The sequence below is a fragment of the Rousettus aegyptiacus genome, unplaced genomic scaffold (genome assembly GCF_014176215.1).
Source record: "Rousettus aegyptiacus isolate mRouAeg1 unplaced genomic scaffold, mRouAeg1.p scaffold_m13_p_13, whole genome shotgun sequence".
Classification (NCBI taxonomy): Eukaryota; Metazoa; Chordata; class Mammalia; order Chiroptera; family Pteropodidae; genus Rousettus; species Rousettus aegyptiacus.
In genome coordinates, this window is record NW_023416288.1 from 56,575,454 (window position 1) to 56,602,006 (window position 26,553).

General features: G+C 50.5%; 1 protein-coding gene across 3 annotated transcripts in view; it reads left to right on the forward strand.

Annotated features, from left to right (window-relative positions):
* CREB3L2 (cAMP responsive element binding protein 3 like 2) overlaps positions 1-24,905 on the forward strand; it is a 187,887-nt gene extending 162,982 nt beyond the window's left edge. For all 3 annotated transcript variants that reach the window (XM_036230849.1, XM_016122874.2, XM_036230850.1), the window contains 8 exons: positions 1,587-1,771; positions 3,299-3,445; positions 4,502-4,560; positions 5,467-5,535; positions 16,498-16,597; positions 16,866-16,992; positions 18,325-18,541; positions 19,808-24,905. In XM_036230849.1, the coding sequence (XP_036086742.1) occupies positions 1,587-1,771; positions 3,299-3,445; positions 4,502-4,560; positions 5,467-5,535; positions 16,498-16,597; positions 16,866-16,992; positions 18,325-18,541; positions 19,808-19,883 (980 nt within the window). In that variant the 3' untranslated portion in view covers positions 19,884-24,905. The remainder of the gene's footprint in view (positions 1-1,586; positions 1,772-3,298; positions 3,446-4,501; positions 4,561-5,466; positions 5,536-16,497; positions 16,598-16,865; positions 16,993-18,324; positions 18,542-19,807) is intronic.
* The last annotated feature ends 1,648 nt before the right edge of the window (positions 24,906-26,553 follow it).

A 26,553-nucleotide genomic window follows, 5' to 3' on the forward strand; every position in this document is an offset into this window, starting at 1 on the left:
CTCAGCAGAATGAGAAAACGCTCCGGAGAATGGAAGTTTTGCAGCTTATTTTATACATTAGACAAAAGAAGAGTTTCATGAAATCCCCCGGCGGTAGATTAGGGACTGGGAGGAAGCAAAGTCGGGAAATCTCTAGGATTGGGTAAAAGACAAACGGGAGAGATGCATACTTCTTTTACAGTGGTGAGTCAGGCTAGTTAAAAATGAACTCTTGCAGCACACGGAGCTGGTGTGGGGGGAATAAGAGACAATGCGGGGCCCTGTGGTCTTGTGCTCTGGGACTCATGCTCTGGTGCTGGCGGTTGTGCCTTTGAGGGGTAGGAAAAGGAAGTTACTCTGACATTTCGAAAGTATTTTATCCCACATCCATAAGAACAGGGCTCACTCAAGGTCAAGACTGACCTTTGCTAAGGAAGGTATAGGCCTGGGACGTGACTGCCCGCTGTGACCTGCCCAGTTAGAAATTTGTGATCGGATCATCCCGTGTGGTCACTTTTGGTCACTGGACTTGTCAGGCCTGCCACATGGACCCCCTGAGCTGCTCAGGTTTATTGCATAGCCCCCAGCCCCCAGCAGCTCTCTGGCCTAGCAAGGCCAGGCATGTGTGAGGCACCCAGGCACCCAGACGCTGTGCCCAGATCAGAGCCGCTCTGCTGAAGGCTGCATTGTCCCAGGATCCCCAGGAAGGTGTGGTGTGAAAGGCTGACCAAGGTCACGTGCCTCTGCTCAGTAACAGCAGCTGGCTCTCAAGGTATTCGAGCACAGTGGAAAGATCCACCGTTCAGAACAAGGATCGAGACCCCAGAGCTCTCTTGTCAGGTTGAACCGAGAGTGGATTCTCTCTTTAGGGGCCCCTCCCCACTGCCCTGGGGATGCCTGAGGTACCGACCGAGGCTTACGGGCCCTGGCAGAGTGTGTGTACCTCCCTGAGGACGGACGAGGGGTGGACTCTCAGGTGATGGGGAGCGTTGCAGGACAAAGCTCCTCTGCCCCCCATCTATCTTCCAGGCCTACTTATCTACACGTGGATTCAGTACTGTGAATGAAGAATGCCTGGCATCTCGCCGGCGGCCCCACCATGCACGTTCCTCCGGAAACAAATAAGCTTTTCTCAAAGCCTCATGGGCTCCCAGATTTTACTTTTCTTTTTTTTTTTTTAAAGGTCATAATACATTCGCTTAGGTTACAAGTCCAACTATAGAGACGATCCTGAATAAATACAGTGAAAAGTTATGCCAACACGTTCCCTGTCTACCCTAATTTCCCCCGCCATTAGGTCGTAATTTAGTTTTTATAGAGTATCCGGGGTTTCTTTATGCAGCTACAAGCAAATATAAGTCTGTTTTCTCTGTCTTTCCTTTTTCATACAAAAGGGGAGCTACTTTATACACCGTACTATACCTCGATTTTCCTCCACCCTCTTAACAGTGCATCTTGGAGATTTTTCCTTATCAGCTCAAGGAGCTGCCTCATTTTTATGTCCAGCGGTCCCCAGTTCTGCTGTGTTGGATATACAGTCGTTCGGCCCTCCCCGAGCCCTGCGTCGCTGCTCTCTGATGGATGAAATCTGCTTCCTTTCCCCCCAGGCTCCATGGACCACCTGCACCTACCGCCCACCCCTCCCAGCAGCCACAGCAGTGACTCGGAGGGCAGCCTGAGCCCCAGCCCGCGCCTGCACCCCTTCGGCCCGGCGCAGGCGCACAGTGCAGCCCGAGCCGTGGTGCGGGCCCCCTCCACACTTTCCAGTTCCCCGCTGCTCACAGCACCCCACGTAAGTCTGTGCCGGCGTCTCCGGACTCGCACCTTTTCCGTTTGTCACTCATGACTGGTTAGAAGTCATGAGCCATTATCCATCTCTAACATATCTAAGGGCACCATCTTCCAAATAAGGAATTAATTGATTGATTAATTAATTGATTTCTGTGAAATCTTAAGAATGATAAAATTATAATCAACTTACTACATTTATAATACGTAGAGAAAGTATGAACGAAATGAGACTATTTAAAAATGCTATAAGGACCATCTTATCAACGTAATTTCGAAAACTTGAATTCGGCTGGTCCCAGAAAGTTCCAGATCGGCGGCCACGTTCTTTTATATCACAGTTCCAAAGGACAGGGGGGTTATCTACAATTTCCACGCTGCCGCTGGCTTCCCCACTCCAGCTCGACCCCTCCGACCACTAGACTAGCTTTTCGTCCTGTACATCTGAGGTCCCGCCACGGTGAACGTCCGCGGAGGAAGCCCTCCCAGGGCCACGCCCTCCTCAGGGACCGAGCTGCGTGTCCCTCACCCGTGCTGTCAGGCCCACTCTGTGTTAGGGTCTCCACGCTCTGCAGTGTCAGGAACTCCTTACCCACTCCGGGCAGAGCAGCACCTTCACTTTATTGCCTTTTGCTTAAAATGTCCCCCTCTCTTGTGTAAATCATCTCCTTCCCCCCCCCCCCTCAGGAGGCCTTATTCAAGTCTTATCTCCTATCCCAAGCCCTCCCTGCATCACTCAAACTCATATAAGTGTTCTCCAAATTTTTAGTGCACGTTGAGTTAATGTAGCAGGGTGTCATTTAATCGCCGTCATTCTTTCATGTGTTCAGTCAGGTCTCAGCTTGGGTCACAGGCTGCTGGAGAGCAGGAGTTTGGTTTGAGTCCTCTGTGCACGTAGCGTGGACCGAGTACACACTAGGGACTCAGGTTGTTTGACTAGTTAGATACATTATTCCGTGATGGGTTAAGTGAGACGAGCGACAGTTGTCATCTTCATTGATAGTCAATCTGGGACTGTACCGAAGCCAGAACCGTCCATGGGAGGCGCCCGCAGGTGCAGCCCTGGGCGCCCTGACCCATCAGTAGTAAGCGGAGGGCAGGAAGTGACCCCTAGAGAGTAGAGAGCATCTTGCAAAACGGCATTTTCAGAAACAACAAAACCCCTTCCCACAAGCAGAGCAGAGCAGAGCTTCACAGGAACCTGTCGTCACCCCAAGGCCAGGCACCTTTAGAGAGGTGGGAAGTGAATTCCGTGCTCTTACCTTTGGCACTGTTGCTAGTGGGTTGCCTTCTAGGAAGTAACAGGTGGAGGTTTCTGTACCTTTCCCTTGACTTCCTTGGGTTATACCACTTCTCCATCTTTGCTTCTCCTTCGGGATACCCGATCCTCAGCGGAAGTGCAGGGGGCATCCTTTTCGCTCAGCCTTTTGCAAGATATTATAACAGGCTCTTCTCGCCCCCTCAGGAGGTGTGGCTTCAGTGTGCCCAGCCGTTCTTCTCTGACCCTTTTCTGCCCTCTTGGTCTGCACAGAAACTGCAGGGGTCAGGCCCGCTGGTCCTGACGGAGGAGGAGAAGAGGACCCTGATCGCCGAGGGCTACCCCATCCCCACCAAACTGCCTCTGACAAAATCAGAGGAGAAGGCCCTGAAGAAAATCCGGAGGAAAATCAAGAATAAGGTGAGCCCTTCAAGGCTAGGTACTTCTGTGAGCAAAGACCGTGAGCAGAATGGGGCCATGTGCCCTCCCTGTCTCCCCATGGGCCAACACTGGCCCGTCCCACGATGGGGACCGAGACTCGGCCCAGGACTAGAAGCACAGTCACCACTTGCCCCTCCCTGTCTTCCTCCACCGCCTCCATCCGCCCTCCGGGTCCGTGGATCCCCAGTTTGGGTGGGCACGCTCCCAGGTGCCAAAGATGATTCAGTCAGGGGTGGGAGGAACATATTAGAACCCTCATTTAAATTGATTTTTTTAAAAAAGGCTCAGCCTTTTCAATTTCTGTTTTATATACACACTATTTCCCACTAGTAGGCCTTTATAGTATATATTATTTATATATATATAAATAGAAAATATAGATACACCCTGGGTCCTTGCTTAACTTTTTCTTCTCAGTGGGTTTTTTTGTTTTTTTTTTGTTTTTTTTTTTTTTTAAATTCTGCAGACCATTGTTCTCTGTACTGGGGTTTAGCAGCCTCCTAGTCCTATGGTGCTAGAGTGGGAATTAGGGGATGGCGAGGCCCAGGGGCGGGGCTAAGGCATGGGCAGAGCAGGAGGAAAGAGGCGAAGAGAGGAAGAAGGACAGAGCTTGGTCGTAATTCTTCACACGTGTGCAGAACCACCAGGAATTGCTATGTGACCAAGCCCAACTGTCTTGTTTTATACATTATAGTTGAGCTGATTAAGGTCCATGGAGTTGAAATCATCTCTCTAAGACCATACTGATGGTTTGCCGCCCACCTGCTCTGTTCTGACTTCCGGCCCACTGTCCTTCCCACGGGGGGGGGGGGGGTGCTGGTTTTGATGGGAAGCGGGTGAGAGCGTAGGCTGGTTGAAACCAGAAAGGACGGTAGCCGCGATGAGTAGCTGAGCCAGCAGAATAAACAAATGGGGGAGTGGCTGAAAAGGAACGGGGCTTTCATGATTTCTGTGCTAATGGCCTCCTCTGCCATTTACGTAAGTGGCTTACGGGTATAACTGGAACGTAATCCTTTTTCTTCCCTTATGTCTCAGATTTCTGCCCAGGAAAGTAGGAGAAAGAAGAAAGAATACATGGACAGCTTGGAGAAAAAGTAAGCCTCCCGCCAAACTGGTTATGTTTATTGGGCAATATACATAGAGAATTGGGAGCGTGCAAGGCATCTGCTTTCCATGAGAAGCAGTTAAAGTTCTCAGCCTGGCTACCAGCAAAACCCAGTGGTGTAGAAGCTGTGTTTCGCCTGCCACCTAGTGGTGTGCGGGGAGGAACCTTATAAGGCGAGAAGTAAAAAGTATGCGCAGTCTCGCTAGGCATTAGTATCCCACCGTTTCCAGCCAAAGATCCTTGAGTCCTTGAAGTCTTCCTTTCAAACAAGTACAAATATTACCATTCTCGCCCATTCCTGCCACTCCTCGGAGGAGAGGCTCCGTCCCAGCTGGAGGGAGCAGGGCTGACTAATCAGTTCCTGTCGGCCATACTCCCTCACGCCCTAGAGAAAGCAGTCGGCGAGTGAAAAAAGTCATGTTGGCAGTCGTCATTTTCTGTCCACTGTAATCCATGTTATAGGCAAGTGACGCTTCACAAAAACACTGGAAGGCAGCTTTTGCTCTTCTGGAAAGCCTAGAATATCAAGAGGGTTGTTAGGAAAATACGGATTAAATACCATTTGGCTCCCCCGTAGTATAGAGGAGGAAGTGTGATGGGCGTCGTGAGTGGTAGGGAAAAGGCGAGAGAAAGCAAGGCTGGAACACACTAAATATTTTGTACCATCCCTATTCATTTTCTAGTCTCAAGACACGTTGTTGCTCAACTCTATTTTTTTCTTCTGTCTCCTCATGCGTCTTCCCATCTCAGGTTGGCCAAAGTTTTCCCTTCAGCTCCCTAGAGGACCTGACTCCCTGTCTTCTTTCTCTGACCCCCACTTACTTTCCTCTGTGCTCCTGGCTCAGCGTTTGCTCTCCCGATAAAATGAATTTTCTTCTTTCTCTCCCCTCCGCAGGGTGGAGTCCTGTTCAACTGAGAACTTGGAGCTTCGGAAGAAGGTCGAGGTTCTGGAGAATACCAACAGGTGAGCGTCGTGGCGTGCGGAGTGGATCAACCTGCCTAATGGAAGGTGGGGGATGTGGGGGCCGATCCAGGACCAGCGCTGGAAGGAAAGTGGGGGTGATCACACTGGCAGGACACTTGTGCCAGGGTGCTCAGGATGGCCGTTCTTCACCCACCTGTTTCCGCCACATGCACGCACATATGCACGCACACCATGTGTACATGTGTACACATGTATGTGCGCACACATACATGTGCACACAGACACATGTGTGTCCCATCACAAATCAAATGTATTTCTTAATTACTGTTTTAAAAAATTAATTTAGCTAATTAATTAGTGACATGTCAAAGCCATTTTGAAATGCCCCTAAAGGAAGGAGCGAGGGAGTGAGTTCCTCCAGTAGTACTTCCTGTGCCAGGCGCTGTAGTCAGCACTTTACAGATATTAACTCGTTTAACCGTCCAGCAGTCCCCTGAGTGTGATTCTGTTACTGTCCCCATGATGTAGAGAAGGTAACTGAGAGCCAGAAAGGTTAGGCGATTTGCCCAAGGTCACACAGTAAACGCGAGAGAGGCATTGAATGCAGGCAGTCTGACCCCGGAGCTTCCATATTGAGCTTTAGCCCTCGGTCATATGCAAGAGAAAGAGGTTAAGGTCTAGGGTTAAGAATTGAGAAGTTTCAAACAGAATGTGTGTGCTCGTGTGTGTACGTGGTGCATACCTATGCTTTGAAAGTAAAGCATTTGTTTGGACATCCTGTTAATGCCCGCTAACAATTTTGCAAATGCTAAGGGACCAGGTTAAATCTGTTTGCATATCCCTTAATAAGAACATGAAACGTGACTCCCGTTTCCTAAATCTTCATGGTTTGTAGCGGGAACAGCACGCTGACCTCGTCATAAAGTTAAAACTACCATCAGGGGGAGTATTGGATGTTGTGACCCCACTGAAATTTCCCTCTGCATTTCTGCGTGTGTGTGCCATAGAGCGGCAGGTCAAGGGCAGTCACCTTAGGTGCCCTTTAGACTCACTGTAGAGGTAAGGGGACATCACGGGCTCCACGTGGCATCTCCCTCATTCCCCGAGGCAGAGGAGACAAGAGACATCTCCAGTACCACCTTAGGATTCTGGTTCCACAGCTGCCATAGGCCATTAGTCTCCCAAGGCCGCATTCCTTCGTGTCGCCACCTTCATTCCCGCCAAAGGGGTTCCCTGGGTCCTGACCCCTGCCAGACTCCGTACCCATCACGTTAGCATCCTGAGCAGACTGGAGTTGCCTCGCCCTTCCCAGCACTTTCTGCTGTGGAAGACTGGTGTTCATGAGGGGGGACACATCCAGGCCATGAATTGGAGAAAGCAAAAGAGGAACGATCCAAGATCACGGGGCGCTCCGGGTGTCAGGTCTCCCCATGCCACACGGGGGCAGCAGAGGCACAGCACTGGCCCTGCAGGGCGCAGCGGGTACTGGTGATGAAGGCTCTCTCCTCTCCTCTCCTCTCAGGCTGAATGAACATGCTGTCTCATACTCTTAAAACTTAACCCCCTCCCCCTGCCCCAAAACCCACACATGGCACTGTAGAAAAAAATTAGAAATACAGTTAAATTAAAAAGAATTACAATCCTTTTTCCCTAGATATGTTTACATTTTGCAATATTTTATATGTATGTGTTTCTAGTGGAAATACTCTTTCATCAAGGAATTTTCTACTTAATAAAATACACTGGCGCTATATATATATTTTTTTAACAATAAATATAGTTCTGCAGGCTTCTTATTTCTCTCAGATTCTGAGGAAGAGCCATCATCTGAGGAACATTGGCTCAAGGAGCATCTGATTCCATGGACCAACAATCCGTGTTTTGCCAAATGTTTTTATCGTTTTAAATAATGGCCACAGTGATTTTCGCATGGTGTTAATTATACAGTATGAGGTATGGGAACACAGTGGCATGTTTGAGCCTGGGGTCAGCATGTCTCATGTCCTTCTCTGAGAGACGGCGATGGTTTTCCTTATGTCTTTACATGATGCCATTTAACTGACTTGGGTCACCATGGGGAAAAAAAAAACCCCTCATGATATTGGTGTCTGCTCTGCCCCTGGACTGTCAGGAGCCTCTGCTGTGGCCCCTCTGTAAAACTTACCTCTCCGAGGGCACAAAACTTTCCAGGTGGTAATGGCTGACGATCGATTGATCTGCGATCTTCCTGTCGATTATCTTATCGGGATGCTCCTAGGGTTCTGATTTCTAAGTCCAGCAGCTTTTAACGCGTTTTGGCTCACGAGGTCAAGAAATAAAAGCGGAGCCACTCTCGCCGCCACAGAGCAGGGCCCGCGGCCCTTCCGGCTCCCTCCCCCGCTTCCCTTCTGCTGGCTGCCGAGGCCCCCTGCCCAGGGGACACCAGCCGGAGGGACTGTGAGGTAAACCTGGGCGGTCTCCGGCCCTCCACCAGTCACGAGGAGTTGGTGCTCAGGGCGTGTGGTAAGGGGAGACTTTTGGACCTTTGGTTCAGGTCACATGCGTAAGTGGCCCAGTGTGTGAACTAAGTACAGGGCGGGGCCTAACGAGCCACACACACCTGTGTTTGTGTTCCTGCTCATGCCTCTTGTATCATTGTCCTTCCGAGGTAGCCTCCGGACAGAGGTAGAAGTGACTGCTATATGTGAACAGGATCCTGAGTCGCCAGAAGTGGGGTGGGACACTTCGGGCGCCTTCGCATCACAGGGCGTGATGTGGCGGGAAAGGCGAGTGGGCGTTTCGGCACTGACCAAGTTAAAGAACAATCGTGCCCCTTCCCGTGTGACTGTTTCTGTGCCCACAAGGGGCTTTTGCATCCGGCTGGGAGTGAGCGCCCAGGCTAGAGCCATCCCAGGCCTTTCGGTTAATCCCGCGCTCAGCAGCGGCCACCTCGCGCATTAGTGGTGTGAGGTGAGAAGAGCCTTTTGGCTGAGAGCATGGCGCCGGGGGAGGGGGTGCAGGACCCTCCAGACCCCGCCGCAGCCTCCCCCGGGAGCCGCAGGGCGCAGAGCTGACCCTGAGAGAGCACCTTCTCGGCTCCTCTGCTGAGGTGAGCCCCTGATTGCAGGACACGTGTGAGATGAGAGGGATGGTTTCCCGGGGGATCCCCTTTCTGTGCTTTGTCAGGAAATACATTTTCACTTGCTGAGTGCCGACGAGGCCGTGGGCCGCCCGTGGACCTCCTGGCTGTCCCGTGCCTATCGCTCGCCTCTGGCCCTCCCTGGTCTCACTCCTGAGAAACCCCGTCTCTCCCCTTCGTAGCCTTTTCGTCTGAACAAGCGAGCGATGCGCGCGCACTGCCCGGCGCGGCCGCGTTAGGCGTTCGGGGCTCGGTTTGCTCCGTTCGTTCATTTGTTTTGCTGTGAGGCCCCAACCTTGAGCACTGGTTTCTGGAATCAAAAGGTGCTTAGACTTGAAGTGCACTTTAGAGAGAATCTTATTTAACTTGAATCACTGGGAAACTGAGGCCCAGCGAGGTCAAAGTCAGCCAGACATCTAGAGGTAGAATGGGGATGAGAACTCAGCTACTTAATTTTTAAAGCCATCCTTACCTTGACCCTTTCCTGTGTCCCTTTGAGGACCACTGACTGCTCTTCCTGGCTTAGGGCCGACTTTATGCCTGCACAAGGGGCCTCGCTTTCCATCCCATGTTTTAGAGGATGCTGCTTTGGCTGCCCCCCAGCCCTGCCCCTCTCCACGGGGAGAGTGGTCGGCAGGACCAAGAGGGTGTGTCTGTCCGGAGCTCTCACTCTACCCCTGCGGACCAGGCCCCAGCACCCCGGATCCTTCACTTCCCCACCCAAAGGGTCCTAGTCCATTCCCAGGGCCTGTGCGGCTCTCCACCCCGAGTCCATTCTCCGAAGGGTAGACCAGGCCACCAGACGGCCACCCCCAAGGCTGACGGGGCAGCCAGAGACAGCTCTCTGTGAGGGCCGAGTATGGAGCATGAATCTGGGCAGGTGTTTGCCCGAAGTCCTTCGTAGAGGGTACATTCTGGGATCCCATTTGATCTGATTTACAGAAGTCACGAGATTCCTGCGTCAGAAACGAGGGACTCGCTTGCTCACAGAGTAGCAAGCGCCACGAGCCCTGGCACGTTTGCGTGGGCTCGCCTTGCCCCCAAGTTCCGCGGCGCATCTGGGTGGGTGCTGTGCTCTCAGTGGGTGTGTGTCACAGCGGGGGAGCCCTGAGCTGGGGGGATCCGTGCTCTCGTAGCAAGTGGTAAAGGAACCTGCCTTTTGCTCAGGGGGATGCGTGACCTCATCTCGCAACGATGGCACCGCCAGTAAAACCCGTAGCAGTTCAAGACCCGAGGAGGACTGTCTCCCCCAGCCGGCGTGGGGCGGAGCCGGAGGCGGAGAGGGCAGGGGAGCAGGCTGTGGTCAGCACCAGTTCTGGCCATGCCACTGCTTTCTGGCAGGGGACGCTGGGGAGTCCAAGAACACTGAATTTGAACCTGGCCTTGGAGGGCGATTGTGGGAGCAGGTGGCGGGGGCACCTATGGGCAGAGTTTGCCTGCCTCGGGGTATGCTGGGTGAAGAGATGTGCGGTGTGTGGGCCTCATTTATAGCCTTTCCTCAGACCTCGTGGGAATAAGGGTCTTCCTGTCCCGACACATGTCCCCAGTGCTATCGGAAATAAGGATTTCTTCGTTTTCCTTTTTGACCTTCCCCCTAGCTATATTCCTTCTCTCCATCTACCTCTACTCTTCTTGTTCTTTAAAATCTACATGCAGCTCCTGGTAAAGGTCCGTCCAGCTAAGCCCACTGCGCTCCCCCTTTGCTTGTCTTAGCCACACACCTGGGTCATTTGCCCCAGAGTTGTGTATCTGCTCCCCGCACACTATCAAGGTCTTTCCCCTGTGAATTCTCCTCTTCTCTTTAGACCCCTGCTCTACACAGAGGTCATTTAAGCACTGACAGGACCCTAAGTTACTCCTCTATAGATCTTTATCTTGGTTTAATTCACCTTTAATTTCTCTGTTATCTCTAACTTCTAGTGATGTGAAGACTATAAGCTTCCTTTTCAGGGGAAAATATTTCAGACTTCAAAGGATCATTGGGTATTAGACTAAGTTCCCCAGAGAGGGTAGAAAGGTATTTTAGTATAATTTAGTGGTAATAAAATTAGAAATTCTGCAGCCCCAGAAAACATTCTAGGACTTTATTTTTGTGTTCTGGGCACGTAGGTAATTGAGTATGTCAGAAGTGCCCTCTGGCCCCTGCAAAACAAACCTCTTGTAATGTAGCACTTAACGCAGAAAGAGAAAGGCAACAATCTATATATTTTTTTTTCCTTTTTCATTTAAGCTAGAGCCCCATGAACAACCCTCACAACCTATGTAAAAGATCGTAAATAAGCGAGCACTCATTCGAAGTTTAGGGTTTTAGTAGAACGTGATTGTCATTTGTATGCGTCACATTTCAGTATTTAAAAGTCCTTGAGAAAGTCCCCGAGTCTCCTTAGACATCGGTACGCTGTGTTCGGAACCCTTAAGTTTTAGTTAACTTCGTTTGTATCCCACCACCTCCCCATCCCCCACCCCAGGAATTCTGCTTTTGGAAGAGTCTTCCTAACCCTCAGGTCTTCTTAGATGCTGACTCCAGAAGACTTGGGTGGGATGGGGTGGGGGTGGGGAGGATTCAGGTGAGATTTCCCTGCAGTGGGACAAGGATGCTTAGCTCTGAAGCCACCTGATACTCACTGATATATAATCTTTTTCGTGTCTGCACTGGATAAGTGGCACTTAGACTTTTTCGATCGCAAACATTTTCCATTTTCCGGTAACGCAGACACGCCACACGTACTCACACATCATATATGTAACTAATATGGCCGTCTCACAAATGAGTAGTTATTTACTATGCGTGATGCCCTCAGATAATTGTATGTTCTACTTGTTCCATTATATACCAGTCACCGCCCAGTAGTTTTCACGACCCCTCTAAGTGGCTCATGATTTGGAATTTGGAAAATACTATTCTAGGTACTTCCGTAAGGATGTAGAAAAAGTTTCTTCATCTCTGTAGGAGGCCGATTTGCCTGGAGAGTAGTTTATATACACATGTACCATAGCCCAGCTAGCTCCATTGCTGAGTACGGTGTGTTACGAGGTTCAGTAGAAAGTATGTCCGTAGAGAAGGCCAGGCTTGAAGCTTCCGGCACAGCAAGTAATTGGGAACCATCAGTTTATTCTCGTTGCTGGGTCCTGGTTTCTGACTCCAGTGGGAAATTAGGTACTGGCAATTTCAAAATATAACATACATAATACATAACTGTATGACTGTTCCCTCCCTTCCTCCCTCTCTCTCTCTCTCTCTCTCTCCCTCCCCTCCCTCCCCCCTCCTACCTCCTCAATGAAGGAAACAGAAGAGTATGAAATTAAATCCGATGTAAAGAATACACATGAGCGTGCGGATGCATTTCCCAGTTATAAGATTGTGTCTCACACTCTCGGCTACTTTCGAATGTTTTGCCCAATTTCCTTTGATACGCCTCGCAAGATACAGGGTGATGCTTTATTTTGGGCGAGGCTGGCAGCTTCTTTCAACTGTTCTTTTGCAAGGAACTGTATGAGGACAGCCACGGAGTTTATTTTTACATCTCACCACAGGACAAAAAATCCACATTTTCAGTTGAGTGTTGGACATTCTGATTTAACAAGTTGTGAAAAATCTCTTGGCCCAGATCAGTGTTTGCTAAGAGTGCTCCTTTCTCTAAATTAAAACCTTGCTCCCGGAAGCCCGAGAATTCATTAAGCCATAATTAGCCATGATCTCTGTTGATGTAGAATACGGTGATATACTGAGCTTTGAATGCACTTTGGGATCTGTCCTGTGGTTGACCTTTTATAGCCTGAGTTTTAAAATAGTTCTTTCGCTTCATCTGATGGCTGCCTTTTCTCTAGCCAGTCCTTCGTGTGAGCAGGGTAGCAGCTGCCATAAAAGATTCTTTTATCTATTACTTGCATTTTATCTTGGCATACCTGGAGGTGTGCCGCAAAATGTTCACGTGCCCTTTACTGTTTTTATTTGTATCACTGTCACTGAGACGTTAGTCTGTATCTCGTTGCCATTGGACTGGGTTTTATCTGTGGCTTGAGTGTTGTTGATAGTGACCTAATGATGGACATATCTCTTGGTTGGGCTGTCGTTGATATGGTATTAATGTCACTGCATTTCAGATAAGTCTACTTAACCAACTAGAATCTTGGATATTAATTTTAGTAGGTTATAAATTAGGGTACCATGCTGTATTGTGTTGGCAAGTACACACGCTGTGCGATCTGATTTTGGTTTACACCTTAAGTCTCCAATTCACTAGCTATAGGTTTTTGAGGCAATTAGTTAGTATCTCTGCATATGAACCTCCTAAAACTGAAGCAATGAGCCCTCGATCACTGTTAATTTCTTTTCTTTTTGATGAATATCAGTTTCTGTTATATGAACGTATATGAATTTCATAAACTGTGTCGGACCCTAGAAGTGTAGCTGGGTTTTTGGGATGGGGGAGCCAACCCACTTTCCTCGGGTAGAATCACTCAGTGGCTGGTCGACGGGGCCTGCGCAGGAAGAGCCATCCTCGCCGTCAGTCCAGGTCATCTCCGCCCGTCCGCATCGGGGAAGCAGCAGCAAAGCAGCACGTTACACGTCGCCGTTGCTTTCCACCGACATTTCAAACTAAAAAAAAAAAAAATCTGTTTTAAACTACATGTTTGCTGATCTTAAAGAGTGGGATTATAAACTGTTAGGAATCAGGGACCACTAAACGACCGTTTTCATCTGCAGTGGGTTTAGGATATAATTATCTTTGAGTCTGGAGAGGATGCGCTGATGAATACCGAGTGAAATGCCAATCAGCCACTGAACACGAAGCCTCCGCTTGCCCAGCCAGGCTGAAACGGTCCGTCTTCCAGACTTGTAGCACTCGGCACCCGTTGCTGGGGGTGCCACCGTGAGCCTCAGGCATTCTACCGTTGGCTTTTAGGTGTGCCTGGCCTGCTAGAGGTCTGCTTTAAGGAGGGACTGGGGAGCCTCCTGGGGGACTCTTCATTCTAGAGAACCAGGTACCAGGCCTGGTGAGCTCAACCAGAGTGGGAAGGGAGGAACGATTCTGAACATCGTACACACTTGGTTTTCTCGGTCGTTCGTGCTGCGGAGACCAGGCGGGAGCAGGGAGTGGGCAGGGGGAAGTGCGGGAGGCTGCGGGCAGGTAGGGACCGTCGGTAAAAATGGAAATGGTGGTTTCACTTTAAAAACACCTTCAGTCTGTGGAGCAGAAGTAAGTGGCTTTGGTGACATATGGAAAGATGCTAAGGGAAGTCTGGCCGGAAAACGTCCCCCACTGTGTATGGAGCATGGCTGAACTTTGGCACCCTGCAGGAGCACCCTGTGGGTGCTGAGGCGCTCAGGGAAGTGGCAGCCAGCGCTCACAGATGTGGCTCTTCAGCAGGTGACTCAGGAACACCCCTTTCCTTAGTTCAGCTGCCAGTCAAGACCTGATGACCTGGTACCGCGGGAGGTGGCCAGGATGCAAGAGCAAAAGAAGGGTTCGTGCCACATGGTCGACCGTGGTCTTACCTGTGGGCTCACCTGTACGCCTGACTTCCAGACAGCAGCAGGGAGCACCCAGCTAGGCTCTGGGGCTGGCGTTGCAGATGGTGGTCAGTTAAATGTGTGCCCCGCCTGCCGCATCTTGGGGTCACTTAGCTCTCGGTTTCCTCCAGGCGGCCATGCCATGGTGAGGCTGTGCTCTTGAGAGGTCCCGGGAGAAGAGAGAAAAGGTACAATAAAGGGGGACGGGGAAGGGGGAGGCTTGCTGCAATTTAGTTGCAATTTTTTTTTCCAGTCTTACTGAAGTATAGTTGACAAAATTGCACATTTACAGTGTATAGCATGATTCGACATACAGTTACATTGTGAAACTCTGCGTTAACGCAGCTAACACCTCACGTGCTTTTTAAAGTTTCTGATGAGAACATTTAAGTTTTATTCTCTTAGAAAATTTCTGTTATACAATAAAGTGTTGCCAACCGTAACCACCATGCGATGCATTAGATCCTCAGACCTTACTCATTTAATAACTGAAAGTTTGTGCCCTTTTACTAACCTCTTCCTGTTTCCCCCCAACCGCCCACCCCTGACAACAACTTTTCAACTTTCTATTTCTATGAGTTCAACATTTTTTTTTTGATCCCACACGTAAGTGATGCCACGTGGTGTTTGTCTTTCTCTGTCTTATTTCTATTAGCGTAATGTCCGCCAAAGGCATCATGTTGTTGCAAATGACAAGATTTTTTCAAAGTGGATTTTAAACTAATCATACTACTGATGTTCTAAGCCTCGAATAACATACGGAAGTCTTTTAAAGACCGTGTTGCGTGAATGTACATAAATACGAACTAGATCTAAACTATATGTGATTATACATCTACATAATCCTAAAGCAAAAAGTGTACGGCTGAAGTACTAAAAAGACCTCCGTATTAATAGAATTTAAAGGAGCAGTATTAATCGATGGGATGAATGATTTCGTTTTGCTTACATTACCGCACAAGGTAAAAATAGGGAGTAGACGGGACCCCGCATGGCATGTGCTGGGCCGGCTCCCGTTCCGCCCCTACAGTTGCCCAGGTAACTGCTGAAAGCAGGATCGTTATGTGGTGAACCCGGCCTTGCTTGGCTTCAACTCAGAACTCTTCATTGGCACTTGTCTGGGAGAAGTTGCAAACCCTGGGACAAAATGCTTGTCCTTGTGGCATTTGAAAGCTATTCAGGGGAAAGACTGGGATGAGAGGCCAGTTACGAGAGTCCAGAGTTCTGGCTGTTTCCCAGAGAACTTGTCTGGCTTTCTAAAGTTACATCACAACCTGAATTTTCTGAAAATCTTTGAGACGCAAAGAAAAGCATCTGCTTGGAAAATCTTTTCGCTTTGCCTTGTGCACTGGGGTCGAAGCATAGGAATGAGAGGAGGAGGAGATTCGACTCCGCTTTGCTTATGCAAAACCCACCCAGCGGGCACTGGTTCAGGAGGGCGTGCTGCAAGTGTTCGGGACTTGCAAAGAATGTCACCATCCGCTCTTTCTGTGACCTGATGTCACAAAGAGCAGAATATACAGTTCTCATCTCAGACCCTTTTACGGGTGTGCACCATTGTCCAATATTACAAATAGAACAACTTGTTTTTGTTTGTTTGTTTGTTTTTTGTTTTTTTAAACTCTTGTTCTGTCTCTTCCTGGAGGAAGATCAGGTCTGTATCGGAGGCTGGTTCCCGAGGGCCTGGCTCTGAGTCGTGTCCAGTTACTTGATCGTGTTTTGGCTTCATTTCTGGCTGCGGGATGCTGAGTCTTCAAGGACCATGAGCTTGAGTTGTCCTTGGCCATATCCTCCCTGCCACCTTGTTTTCCTTCTTTCTCTCTTTCTGTCGCTGCAAGTCCGCTGTCCGAGTGACTGCCCCTCAGCGACATGTTCTCATTTCTAGTCATAGTCGCCGCCTCTGGCCGCTCCTTCATCATTCTCTGCAGGGCAGTTTCTTCTTCTCTTTCCTTCTCTTCTTTCTTTCGTCGTCTTCAATGTTTCTCTTCTCGTGGGTGGATGAGTCTTCCCTGCGTCACCATCACCAGCTCGTCAGAATGGTCTTCATGCTTTTTCTTTTTCTCAGTGGCCGACAGACAGGTCCCGACAAGTCAGAGAGCTTCTGGGGCATTCGCCCTTTAACTCTGCACGGCACAGGGGCTGGACAAGCCGTGGACGTGGCTGAGTTGAGCCCTGGGGAGCTCTGCAACACGGCACTGCGAAGCGCGGGCGTCCGCCTCTTCTTCCCCAGGGAACGTTCCCTCGGCACTCTGTTCGAGTTCAGGCTCAAAGTCACGGCGGCTGTCCTGAAGCTCGGGGCCAGAGAGCACCCAATGCCTCGTCCCCTCCCTCACACGCCCTTCATGGTGTCGGCCCTTTGCCTTTACAGAACTCTCCTCCAGCAACTGCAGAAGCTTCAGACTTTGGTGATGGGCAAGGTTTCTCGCACCTGCAAGTTGGCTGGCACGCAGACCGGCACCTGCCTCATGGTGAGTTTCCCGAGGGGACGGCGGCATGACCCCCCCCCCCCCGCCCACTCCCCACTCCGTCTCTCCCCACTCGCCCAGCCCAAGCGCTGTGAATCGGAGGGGCATGCGGCTCACTCCGAGAACGTTTCTCTGCTCTGAGGTCACCGTTATGGACCCGTGGGTGCCGCCTGCTGGGCTGGCGGACGGGACTCTGTCTCCCTGGGCCCCCCAGGTTTGCTCTGGGGATCTTGGCACTGACGGCTCCCCATGCTCTCCCCTCGCCCTGCAGGTCGTGGTGCTATGCTTTGCCGTGGCCTTTGGCAGCTTCTTTCAGGGCTATGGGCCCTACCCTTCTGCCACCAAGATGGCCCTGCCCAGCCAGCATTCCGTGCCGGAGCCGTACACAGCCTCCATCGGTAAGACCGCACCCGGCGACTGGGGGAGTGTCCGGTGTCAGGTCTCTGCAGCTTCCCGAAAGCTCAGCTTTCTGAAGGGAGTCTCACGTGAAAGTCTTGATTTTAAAAAAGTGGTGAAAATGTAATTTCTCCAAGGGAGAGAGGAGAGACGTGTGGGGTCTGAGCCCCAGGCTGCCGGGTCCCTCCTTTGCCCCTCGCCCACTGGGAATGAACTGGAGCTCAAAGGAGCAGCACAGTGTGCAAACTGCCACTTGCAACCGGCAAATTCTGAGTTCTTGAGTTCTGGTGAGGGGGAGGGATGTGGCTTTGGGGGGAGACAGCATTAAGCTTTTATGACACTTTATGGGAATTGCTGCGTTTCTGCCTCCATGCAGTGGAATCATACACACCATAGTTAAGAGTTTGTAAAATGAAATTAAAGCGTCGAGCTATCTTAGAGAGCATTATGCCTAAGATTTAGAGAATTGAGAGACTCGAGTGTTCGATAAGAAGTATGTGATTGTCTCACTAGGTCACTGATCTCTTTTAAGTATGTAGGGGGCATAATCCATACACTAATACATATATACACTAAAAGACCAAGTGTGGATTTGGGTTAGACACAATTTTGCAATTCCGAAAGGTCTGTGATCTTCACCAGACAAGAGTGTCTCTGCCAGGTATATGACGAAAATGCTAGTATTTCAACCAAATAATTTCAGTGGTCTCTTCGGAATTCCTTTTTTGCCAAAGTACTATTTCTCTAAATTTAAGTAGAAGCCAATGAGACATTAGTTTCTGTGTTCTGGAAAATTGCTACAGAGTCATCTAGCAATGCAACTATCCTATGAAACAAAGGAGACTGTCCCTGCCATCGTGATTTATGGCTTTGGCTTCGTGGCCTCACTCCAGCTTCTAAATGGAGATCCTGTTTCCTGTCCTTGTACCTTCCCTCCCTGCAAGACCTGCTCGGTGGGGATGCTTATTTGCTGGTCCCGGGCATCTCCAAGTGTTTGACTCCCATTCTCCATGAATTATTTCCCCCAGACACTTTGGGGTGGGCAAGGAGGGGCGTTTATTTTCAGAGCATGGGGGGTGGCAGTTTGCTTCCTGTTTATTTGCTTTCCTATCATTCTTCCAGCACTGCACAATCGGTATAATTTTCCAATGCACAAAACTCTGAAACTCTGAAGCTTTTACAGAAGGCGAACTCCAGTGGGTTCCCTTAGTCTTGGGCAATAAGAACCCACGAATTGTCACCTGTCCTTAGCCCTGGGCATCGAGTGAGGGCATGTGGTGTGTCCTCATTGTCCTCCCCCTCCCCCAACACCCGTTACTTTGCTCTGTCCTCAGTGAGGTCCAGGAACCTGCTCATCTACGAGGAGCACTCTCCGCTGGAGGAGCCGTCCAGCCCGGCCTCGGCCGGGGAGCTCGGGCGCTGGGACCGAGGCTCTGCCCTGCTCAGGGCGTCGGGGCTGGAGCCCCGGCCAGACATGGACCTCCCCCATTTCATTCTCGCGAATGAGACCAGCCTGGAGAAGTCGGTGCTGCTGGAGCTGCAGCAGCACTTGTGAGTCAGATGGTCCTCTCGTTCGCGTGCTCGGGTCACAGGTTATGAGTCGGCAGCCTGGCCTTCGGGGCGTGGCCTCCTCCACAGGCCTCGGGCAGGTCTTCTTTCGAGGACTAGGGCCTTGAGGGACCACCGCCTGCCCACGCTGGCCTCAGCACAGCCCCCGATGTCCGTGTCACGGGGGAGCTGGCAGTGGTGGCTCCAGGAAGCTGGGACAGCGCAGGAATCTCGTCCTCATGCCCCTAAAAGCCACATGAGGAAATGCACAGCCTGGTCACAGCAGTGTGGGGGCCCAGCACGTGCGGCCTCGTGAGGCTTCTAGCTCCCTTCCAACCAGAGATGCGCATCTCGTACGCTACAGGCCAATGTATGGTTTTATGACTTCCATGTAAACGAACGGGCATTAATTATAATTATATAATTACGTACTTATATTGAGGGCCACCGTCCGAGTGGCGCTGTGCACGCCCACGTTTCCATATGGAAACAAGCACCGTTACGGTGCCGAGAGAGGCGCCCACACTCCCGGGTCTGCTGCTGTGGTCGGGGACCCAGCTCAGCTCCGCCCCTCCCGGAAACAACGCCTTCGCGATGCAAAGGGGAGATTCTGTTTCCGGTTCTTCATCTTCCTTCCCCTGATGCTCTGGGGGAAGGGTCATCATTACACGTACCTTCACGTGCTTATGTTATACGTGCATATTCATCACGTACCAGCACTTAACCATCTTAAGCACTAGGCAAATAGGATATAGAAGTCCCTTTAAATAATCTAAGAGCTTGGGCACTATTATTAGTCCTATTATAGAGAAGTTGCAGAGCTGCCCCTGGGAGCTATAGGAGGCTCAGCGGCCTGATTACTGGCTCATGACACAAGTCGTCCCCCCTTTAGCTCAGCTGTTCAAGGCCCTGTTGAAATCCCACTTTTTCTAGGATGTCGCCCGGATCCCAAAGCCCTCATATTCCTCCTCCAAATGCCTGGAGAGTTCTAAGCTGTTACACAATTCGATAACATACTTATTTTCTGGTATTTATTGTTATTTCAAGTTAGTTTTTTTTTCAGGGGGGGACGGGGGAGGTTAGGCTCAGGGTTAAGGTTGGGGTGTGGGCGGCGTTGGGAACAGAGGACACTACTTGGTGGGAAGGGACAAGAACCGCGCTTGGGCCAGGCGCAGAGCTGCCAGCGTGTAACCATCGTGTTGCGCTACCGAGTGTGAGGTCTTAGGTGACTGGGGCTAAGACTTCTTTCTCCTTTCGATGCCTTCGCAGGGTCGGCGCCAAACTGGAGGGGAACGAAACACTAAAGGTCGTAGAGCTCGACAGAAGAGTGAACGCCACCTTCTGAAGAGGTGGTCCCCCCGCCCCCCCACTCTACTTTTGTGTCCCCCGAACCACCTTTGTCATAAGCGTTTCCCTTTTGCCGCTGATCCGGATGAAGACGGGGAGGAGCAGTTGTGTGGTTTGGGGTGGGAGGACAGCTTGGGATTCCGCCTTCCGCTCCGGGGCCAGGTCCCTCCCTGCAGAAGGGAGCCTGGCTTCTCTCCCTCCCCTTCACTTACTGCCATAGGAAGTTACTTTAGGGTCAGGTGGGACAAATAGGCTCATTCCGACCCATAGTGCCAAAAAGATGCTGCCTGATTCTCACCTGGAGGTATCGCCACCTCTTGAAAGAACAGATGACTCTTCATTCATTTTTCGACCCCAGACTCTTAACAATAAAACACCGGGAAGCCCGCTGGGATCTGGCGAAGCGCGGACTGACGTTCTGCCCTCCTCGGCCCGCGTCTCCGGTGTGCCCTCCGCCGTCGGCCCTGGAAGCGCCAGGGCGTCCCGTGAGCGCGCCCTGCCCCTCTGCTCTGCCCGAGCCCTCAGGCCCTCGCCCACCATCCTCCTCCGGCGCTGGGGCCAGGCCCGCCCTTTCGTATTCTCAGGCCGCAAGTGCAATGCCTGAACGAGTCAGGCTTTTCCACTCCAGGCGAACCTACCCTGTCTTGTTGCTTGTAGGACTCTCCATAACCTGTGTCCCCACACGCCCATAGTGCCGCCTCCCCGGCTTCTCCTCCCCGTTTGTAAATAGTATTTATTAGCTCGCTGAGGCCTCCCTCCAGGCTCCCGACGCCTGCCGCTGGCCTTCGGCTGCTGGCAGGGCGGCTGGGCTCCGGGATCGCCGGTCCTCCACATCAGCTTTCATTTCCTTTTCCTCTCCTTTTTGGCTGGAGGCCCCATCAGCATGTGTCCTCCTGCAGAAAGAACTCGGAGGGAAAGCTGGAGCAATGCCTTGCTCGGGCCTGCGACCCCATGGCCAGATGCTTCTTCTGCCCCGTGCCCGTGACGGAGAAGGGAGCCCTGTCCTGGACAACAGACAGCAGGCGTTGCGGACAGCCTTGCCGGCTCGTCTCACCTGCTCCTGCCCTCCGCCCCCTGCTTTACTCTCCTGCCTCCACACAGGGGGTGGCCCCGAGGTCTGCTCCTGGGGTTGGAGTAGGTGACGTTTGTAGATCCACAGTCTTACCTTTTATGGTCAGGTTTGGCTACTTTGCAGCTCACCCAAAGATATATAACCTAACCCCCCCAACCTACTTTTTATTTTTAAGTGATTAAAGTAACTTTTGTAGTTTAAAAAAAAACAAACAAACAACTTTCCTCTTTCATACAGATAAGAAATGGAAATTGCCTTTTTATTGTATACTGTAGGAGATTCCCCTCAAGTGTTTTTTCCCTAGCTTGTAAAAGATTTTGTATAGGAAATTTGCTTATATATTGTATTATATTTTTAGTAGTAGCTGAAAGGCCTTTAGCTTTAACTCCTCTCTCCTCCCTCTCTCTCTCTCTCTCTCTCTCTCTCTCTCTCTCTCTCTCTCTCTCTCCTGCACATTGCCATTGGAACCTATGCTTAAGAGGGATTAAGCCCACACCTGGGCCTTTGATTCCATATCAGGTTCAGGATTCAGTGTCATTAACATCTGCCATCACACCTCATCAACAGACCTCTGTTTGGCCTGTCCAGGTACACCTAGGGCTCGCTGTCAGTGACACTTCTCTTTCCTGACGACGATGGGGAGAGAGTTCCAGACTGGGAGGTGGCCAAGTCCGTCTTCTCAGCAGTGTGCGAAAACCGGATCAGGACTGCAGTGGTCCTGGGGACCCTGACGGTCCCCAGCACAGTTCTCGCTGTCCCTTACATTGGCCGGGGAGAGCTGAGACCATCTGTGTGGTGCGGGAATGCGGGTGGCCAGCCTGCCCGCGCCGCCCCGCCCCTGCTTTGCTCCCGCTTCTCTCTTCTTCCCTTTGTCCTTCTCGTTTGCTCCAGACCCTCCTGGGCCCGGCTGGTGTCTGGTAACCACGAGCCACTGCCGACCCATCCTTCTCTTAAAGATGGCATGTGGTTATCAGGCACAGGCAGACTCTGAGGGCCTAAGAAGGTAAAACAGTGGCATTAACTCAAGTAGTATTTGGACGACATGGAAGGAAAGGGTCTGTGTTTAAGGGCAGAGTGTGAGGATGGGTCAGCCTCTGTACCAGCCCCACACCAGAACCAGGGCAGGTTGTAAAGGCTCCTGGATTAGCCAGAGTGGAAAACCTGCTCTTCTGCATGAGGACAGAGGAGGGTAAGGGTAGCAAACTGATAGCCACCATCCTCAGTGCCTTGCTGATTTCTTCTCCCCTAGCTGCCCTTGCTTGACATCTCTCTCTTCAGACCGCAAGGTGTTCTCCCTGGGAAACGGGGGTTCCAAATAACTAACGGATGTGTGCACGTTTTCTGCCCAGGGTAAGCCTAGGGTATCAGTGGATTGGTCCCTCCCCCCCCCCCCCCCGAGTGATCCCACCGACTAGTCAGTAATACCTGGTTAGACCAGACAATTTCATAGTGGCTGGCATTGGATTCGAATTTTGAGTTTGAAAAAATGTGAACCTTAGCGCAGCCATAAACCGTAGAGCATAAATAAGTTCATTATAAATAGGTTAATTATATTTTTCATCGTGCAAACAGGTCTCCCTTTTCCTTTTCTTGGTTTGATTGCCCAAGCGAAGGCGTCATAAAAACTCAGAGAACGTGTATGTTTTTACTGGATGAGACCTGAGTAACCCAGACCCCTCAGTGTGGTTCTTTTCACGGCTCTAGACTTTGCATTTAGAAATAGATACCGAAAAGGAAAGCCTCAGCGCCAGTTTTAGGAAAGAATTCCTGTGGAGTGGTACGGCTCGGGAGCCTAGCTCACGTGAAGAATGTGTTATCTAAAAACTCTGACAGCTGAACCACGGCGCTCCGTTAGGGCAAGGGGCAGGGGTGAGGTTTGACACCAGCACAGGCAAAATGAGATAACCTTTTCGATTATATAAGTGATTCTGACGTGGAGACCTAATTTGAGGATTGTCAAAGCAACCTTCAGGTCGGCTTAACTCCTCGGAGCAAGCCAAACCACAGCAGAATCCGAGGCCTCTAGGGGCCGGCCCTGCTGAGGGCACACACCTGTCAAGTGAGGTGTGTGCTCCAGCACAGTGCACAAACGGGGACAGCCCGCTGAGGAGAGAGAGGTTCCATCCGTGCCGGCCATGGAGAGTGGAGGGGGAAGGAGAGGCGTCCCGCCTCCCCCTCTGGTTCTGTCGACTCCGGCCTTCGAGAAACCTTTATTAAAGACACCAGCATGCCTGCTCGCAGTGCGGCAGGACCTGTGAAACTATTAGCGGCGCGTGCACAGCGAGTCATTTTACTTGAGCGCTTTTCCGCTGAGACAATTGGGAGGCGATGGGATAAGCCCCCCTGGGGTGGGGGGTGGGGGGGACAGTTAGAGGAGAGAGCAGGAGGCTGTGAAATGGGGGCTGTGGAGGAGCCCGAGACGGATTCCAGATTTTCCATTCACTTGTTCAGTCAGTCTCTGTCAGTCAGTCCTGAGGAAGAGTGTTGTGTGAGGCCGTGGGGAATAAGGGTGCTGAGGAGAGAGCATTAATCAATAATTCTTCAAAAGGCCTAAGTGCAAGGTCGGTCACACACACACACACACACACACACACACACACACACACACCTCTTGTCTTAGACACATCCGTTTGTGCCTTACATGCGCCTTATATATGAATCCGGCATGACAGAGGACTCTCATGTCTCTGGGAGATTTTATACATAGTCTTGTAGTATTAGATTGAAGTGGGTGTGGGAGAAATAACTTTTTCTAAAGGCTCAAAAGTAATTTTCTAAAGTGAGCGAGGGTCGGATTTATACATTAAGGGAGAAGAAACAGGGTTATGTCCGTTAGAAAAATCCCATTTTGAAGAGGTGCAATCACATCCAAAAACGGCCAGCCAGGATTAAAGTATAAAACCTCCAGCAGGTTTTCTGGGTGCCCAAGGGCCTGGCCTTTTTGGGGATTCGTGGTCAGCAGTCACCACAGTGACATAAGATTCAAGAATGCCTTATTTTGTCTTAGTTTCGAAAAGAAAGGGGAAAACGTTTCTTTCCACACTTCCTAAGAGCTAGGTGCTGTGTTACCTAAGTCGGAAGTCTTTTAATTTTATAGAAAGTAAAAACAAGGGCAACTAGCTATTTGGAGACGGAGAAACAGCGAACTGCTGTTGGGAAGCGCCACGCTTTGTGGATCTGGATGGGCGGATCCCTTTCTGTGACCCCGCCATACACTTCTCGGTTCTCTGGGCAGGAACTGAGGCCTGCCCCCTGCGCTGGCCCCGCCGTGCAGCGGTCAGTCCTTTGCTTTATGCTGGGGGAGATTCCTCCAGACCTCCTCTCTCTCGCCTTTCTCACCCAGTCTTCTGTGAGTCCCAGCTAGCAGGCTCTGCCTCCCGGGAAGGAAAGCCCAGGGCCGTTAGCTCCATTTCTCTGCTCCTGCCCTTTGCTCACCAGCTGGGCGAGAACACGAACTTCTGGCATCGTGGACCCAAGGCCTACACTGCTTAGAAACGCTCTCGTTCAGATAAAATGTCTATGGAGAGCGCCAGCGTTCTTTGACAAAGCGTGAGAGTGCCCCTGTTTAAACCACGTGGAGCAGACCCTGGACTGTGATCGTCCGTGAGCCTTAACGTCCGTTCTACAGCTGGGTTTTCCTCTCTCGTGTGACAGATCACAGACCAGCGGCGTTTGCGTCTGAATGCGCTGCGAGTCTAGTATCTGTTGTATTGTGCTTTTTTTTTTTTTCAATGTCTTTTTATTCTTTATCATAGCTAAGTAAATACCGAAATGAATGAATGAACGAATAAATAAGTAAATAATAAATGAATGAATGAATGAATAAATAAATAAATAAATGCTTTGTAACCTGTACTTAGTCTTGGGGGAAAATGGGTTGAGATTGTTATTCTTTTGTATTTCCATTTCTTGCAAATAAAAATATTTTTTTTTTCTTAAATAGTGAAATGTCGTCTGGTCTTTCAAACCCTGGTCACGTGGTTTTGGAAGCACTCTGCCTTTTTTTTTAGTGCGCGTGGATCTGTGTATGTTTGCCTCACCGCTCTTTTATGATTAGTTGAACCAAAAGAGGCCTCAGAACAGCGGTTTGCATGTTATCTGGTGCTGAATCCAGGCTCAGCTGAAGGACTATTGAGAAATGTAATTGTTTTTTCAGTCAGTCACGGGAAGGAAAACAGTACTTTCTAGAGATTTCTGGCACCTGAGTGCTATTGTTGTTGACTCCTATGACTGCTCCCCAAGTAGATTTCAGACTGTGGTTTGGACTTTGCTTTCCCGTTGCGGGTGCTGGAGGACGAGCCTTGGACCGGGGCCGGGAGAGACGACGAGTATGTCTTCGTGGGAACGGTTCCAGAGTGTGCCTAACGCAGAGTCACGCTCCAGAGCCCCGACGGAATGGGGGATAAAGGTCCATGCGCTCAAGCAAAATCATCCTGGTTCCACTGTGACCTCTGCATTCAAATTTAATTTTCACACAGAGTAGGGCTTCATTTAGTCTCAGAAAGAATACCCAGGATGTTAGAGACTAAAGCCATCAACCGTGCTTACCTGGAAAGAAAAAAAAAAGCTTTTTTTTTTTTTTTTTGTCTCAGCAGCATGCCTAACCCTGCTTTGGGCTGGGGTACCGGGGCACGCATTAATCTCCCGCAGCCTTTTTCCCCTCTGAGCACCTTGACCTTCTCTTCTGTGCCCACGCAAGGGGCCAGTCCTAAGCCTGCTTATGTCACCTCGCTCGTCACCTCACTCTTTCCTACCAGCCGAAACCACAGCAGAGGCTCTTTGCCTACTTTTTCCTCTCGCTCCCTCTGCCTCCTTACCGACCCTGGTGCCCCGCCGTGTGGCCCTGCGTCATGTGACCTGCTCCTTCATGGTGGGAACTGTGAGTAACTAACTGTCTTTTCAGTGGCAATCACCTCTGAGCTGTTGGCCTCACCGTAGCTGAATAATAATAAAACCTTTACAACACCTTCCTTAGGCATTGAATGTCAAAGCAGAGACTTGTGTGCTTTTTGGATTTCACAGATGGGCCTGGTATGATTTAGGGGATCGTAATGCAGAGTTATGGTCTCCTTTCACACCGGTTGCTACTTCTGATCCAGAGAGGAAAGATTAGAACTATAGAGGGCAAAGGGGGCTTATTTATGGGAAAAGAGGTAAATTGAGCAGGCGTCTAAAATCCTAGGCTTGTGCTAAGGTTCCAGAGTAAATCATATCTCGTCTTTCTGAAAATGAGAGCAGGAAGCACGGGGACCCAGTGGGGAGACGAACCGAGCCAGATTCAGGAGATAGGGGTTTGTGGCTTCTCTCAGTTATACCATGAACTTGCCGGCCTTGAGGAGAAAGACACTTATTGAGTTCCTGTTATGTACCAGGCGATTTTCATGTATTATCTATAGTCTTATTTATTCCCTTCGGAAACTTTACAGAGGGTATGTAATTACTGTCTTTCACAGTCGGGGACACTGGGTTTCAAAAAGAGTAAGAAACAAAACTCAAGGTCGCACAAAATGACCTGCAGATGAGAGATTCGAGCCCTGGTCTTCACTCCAAGTACATAGTCTTTGAACTATGCTGGACCATGTTTTGGGCTCGAGGG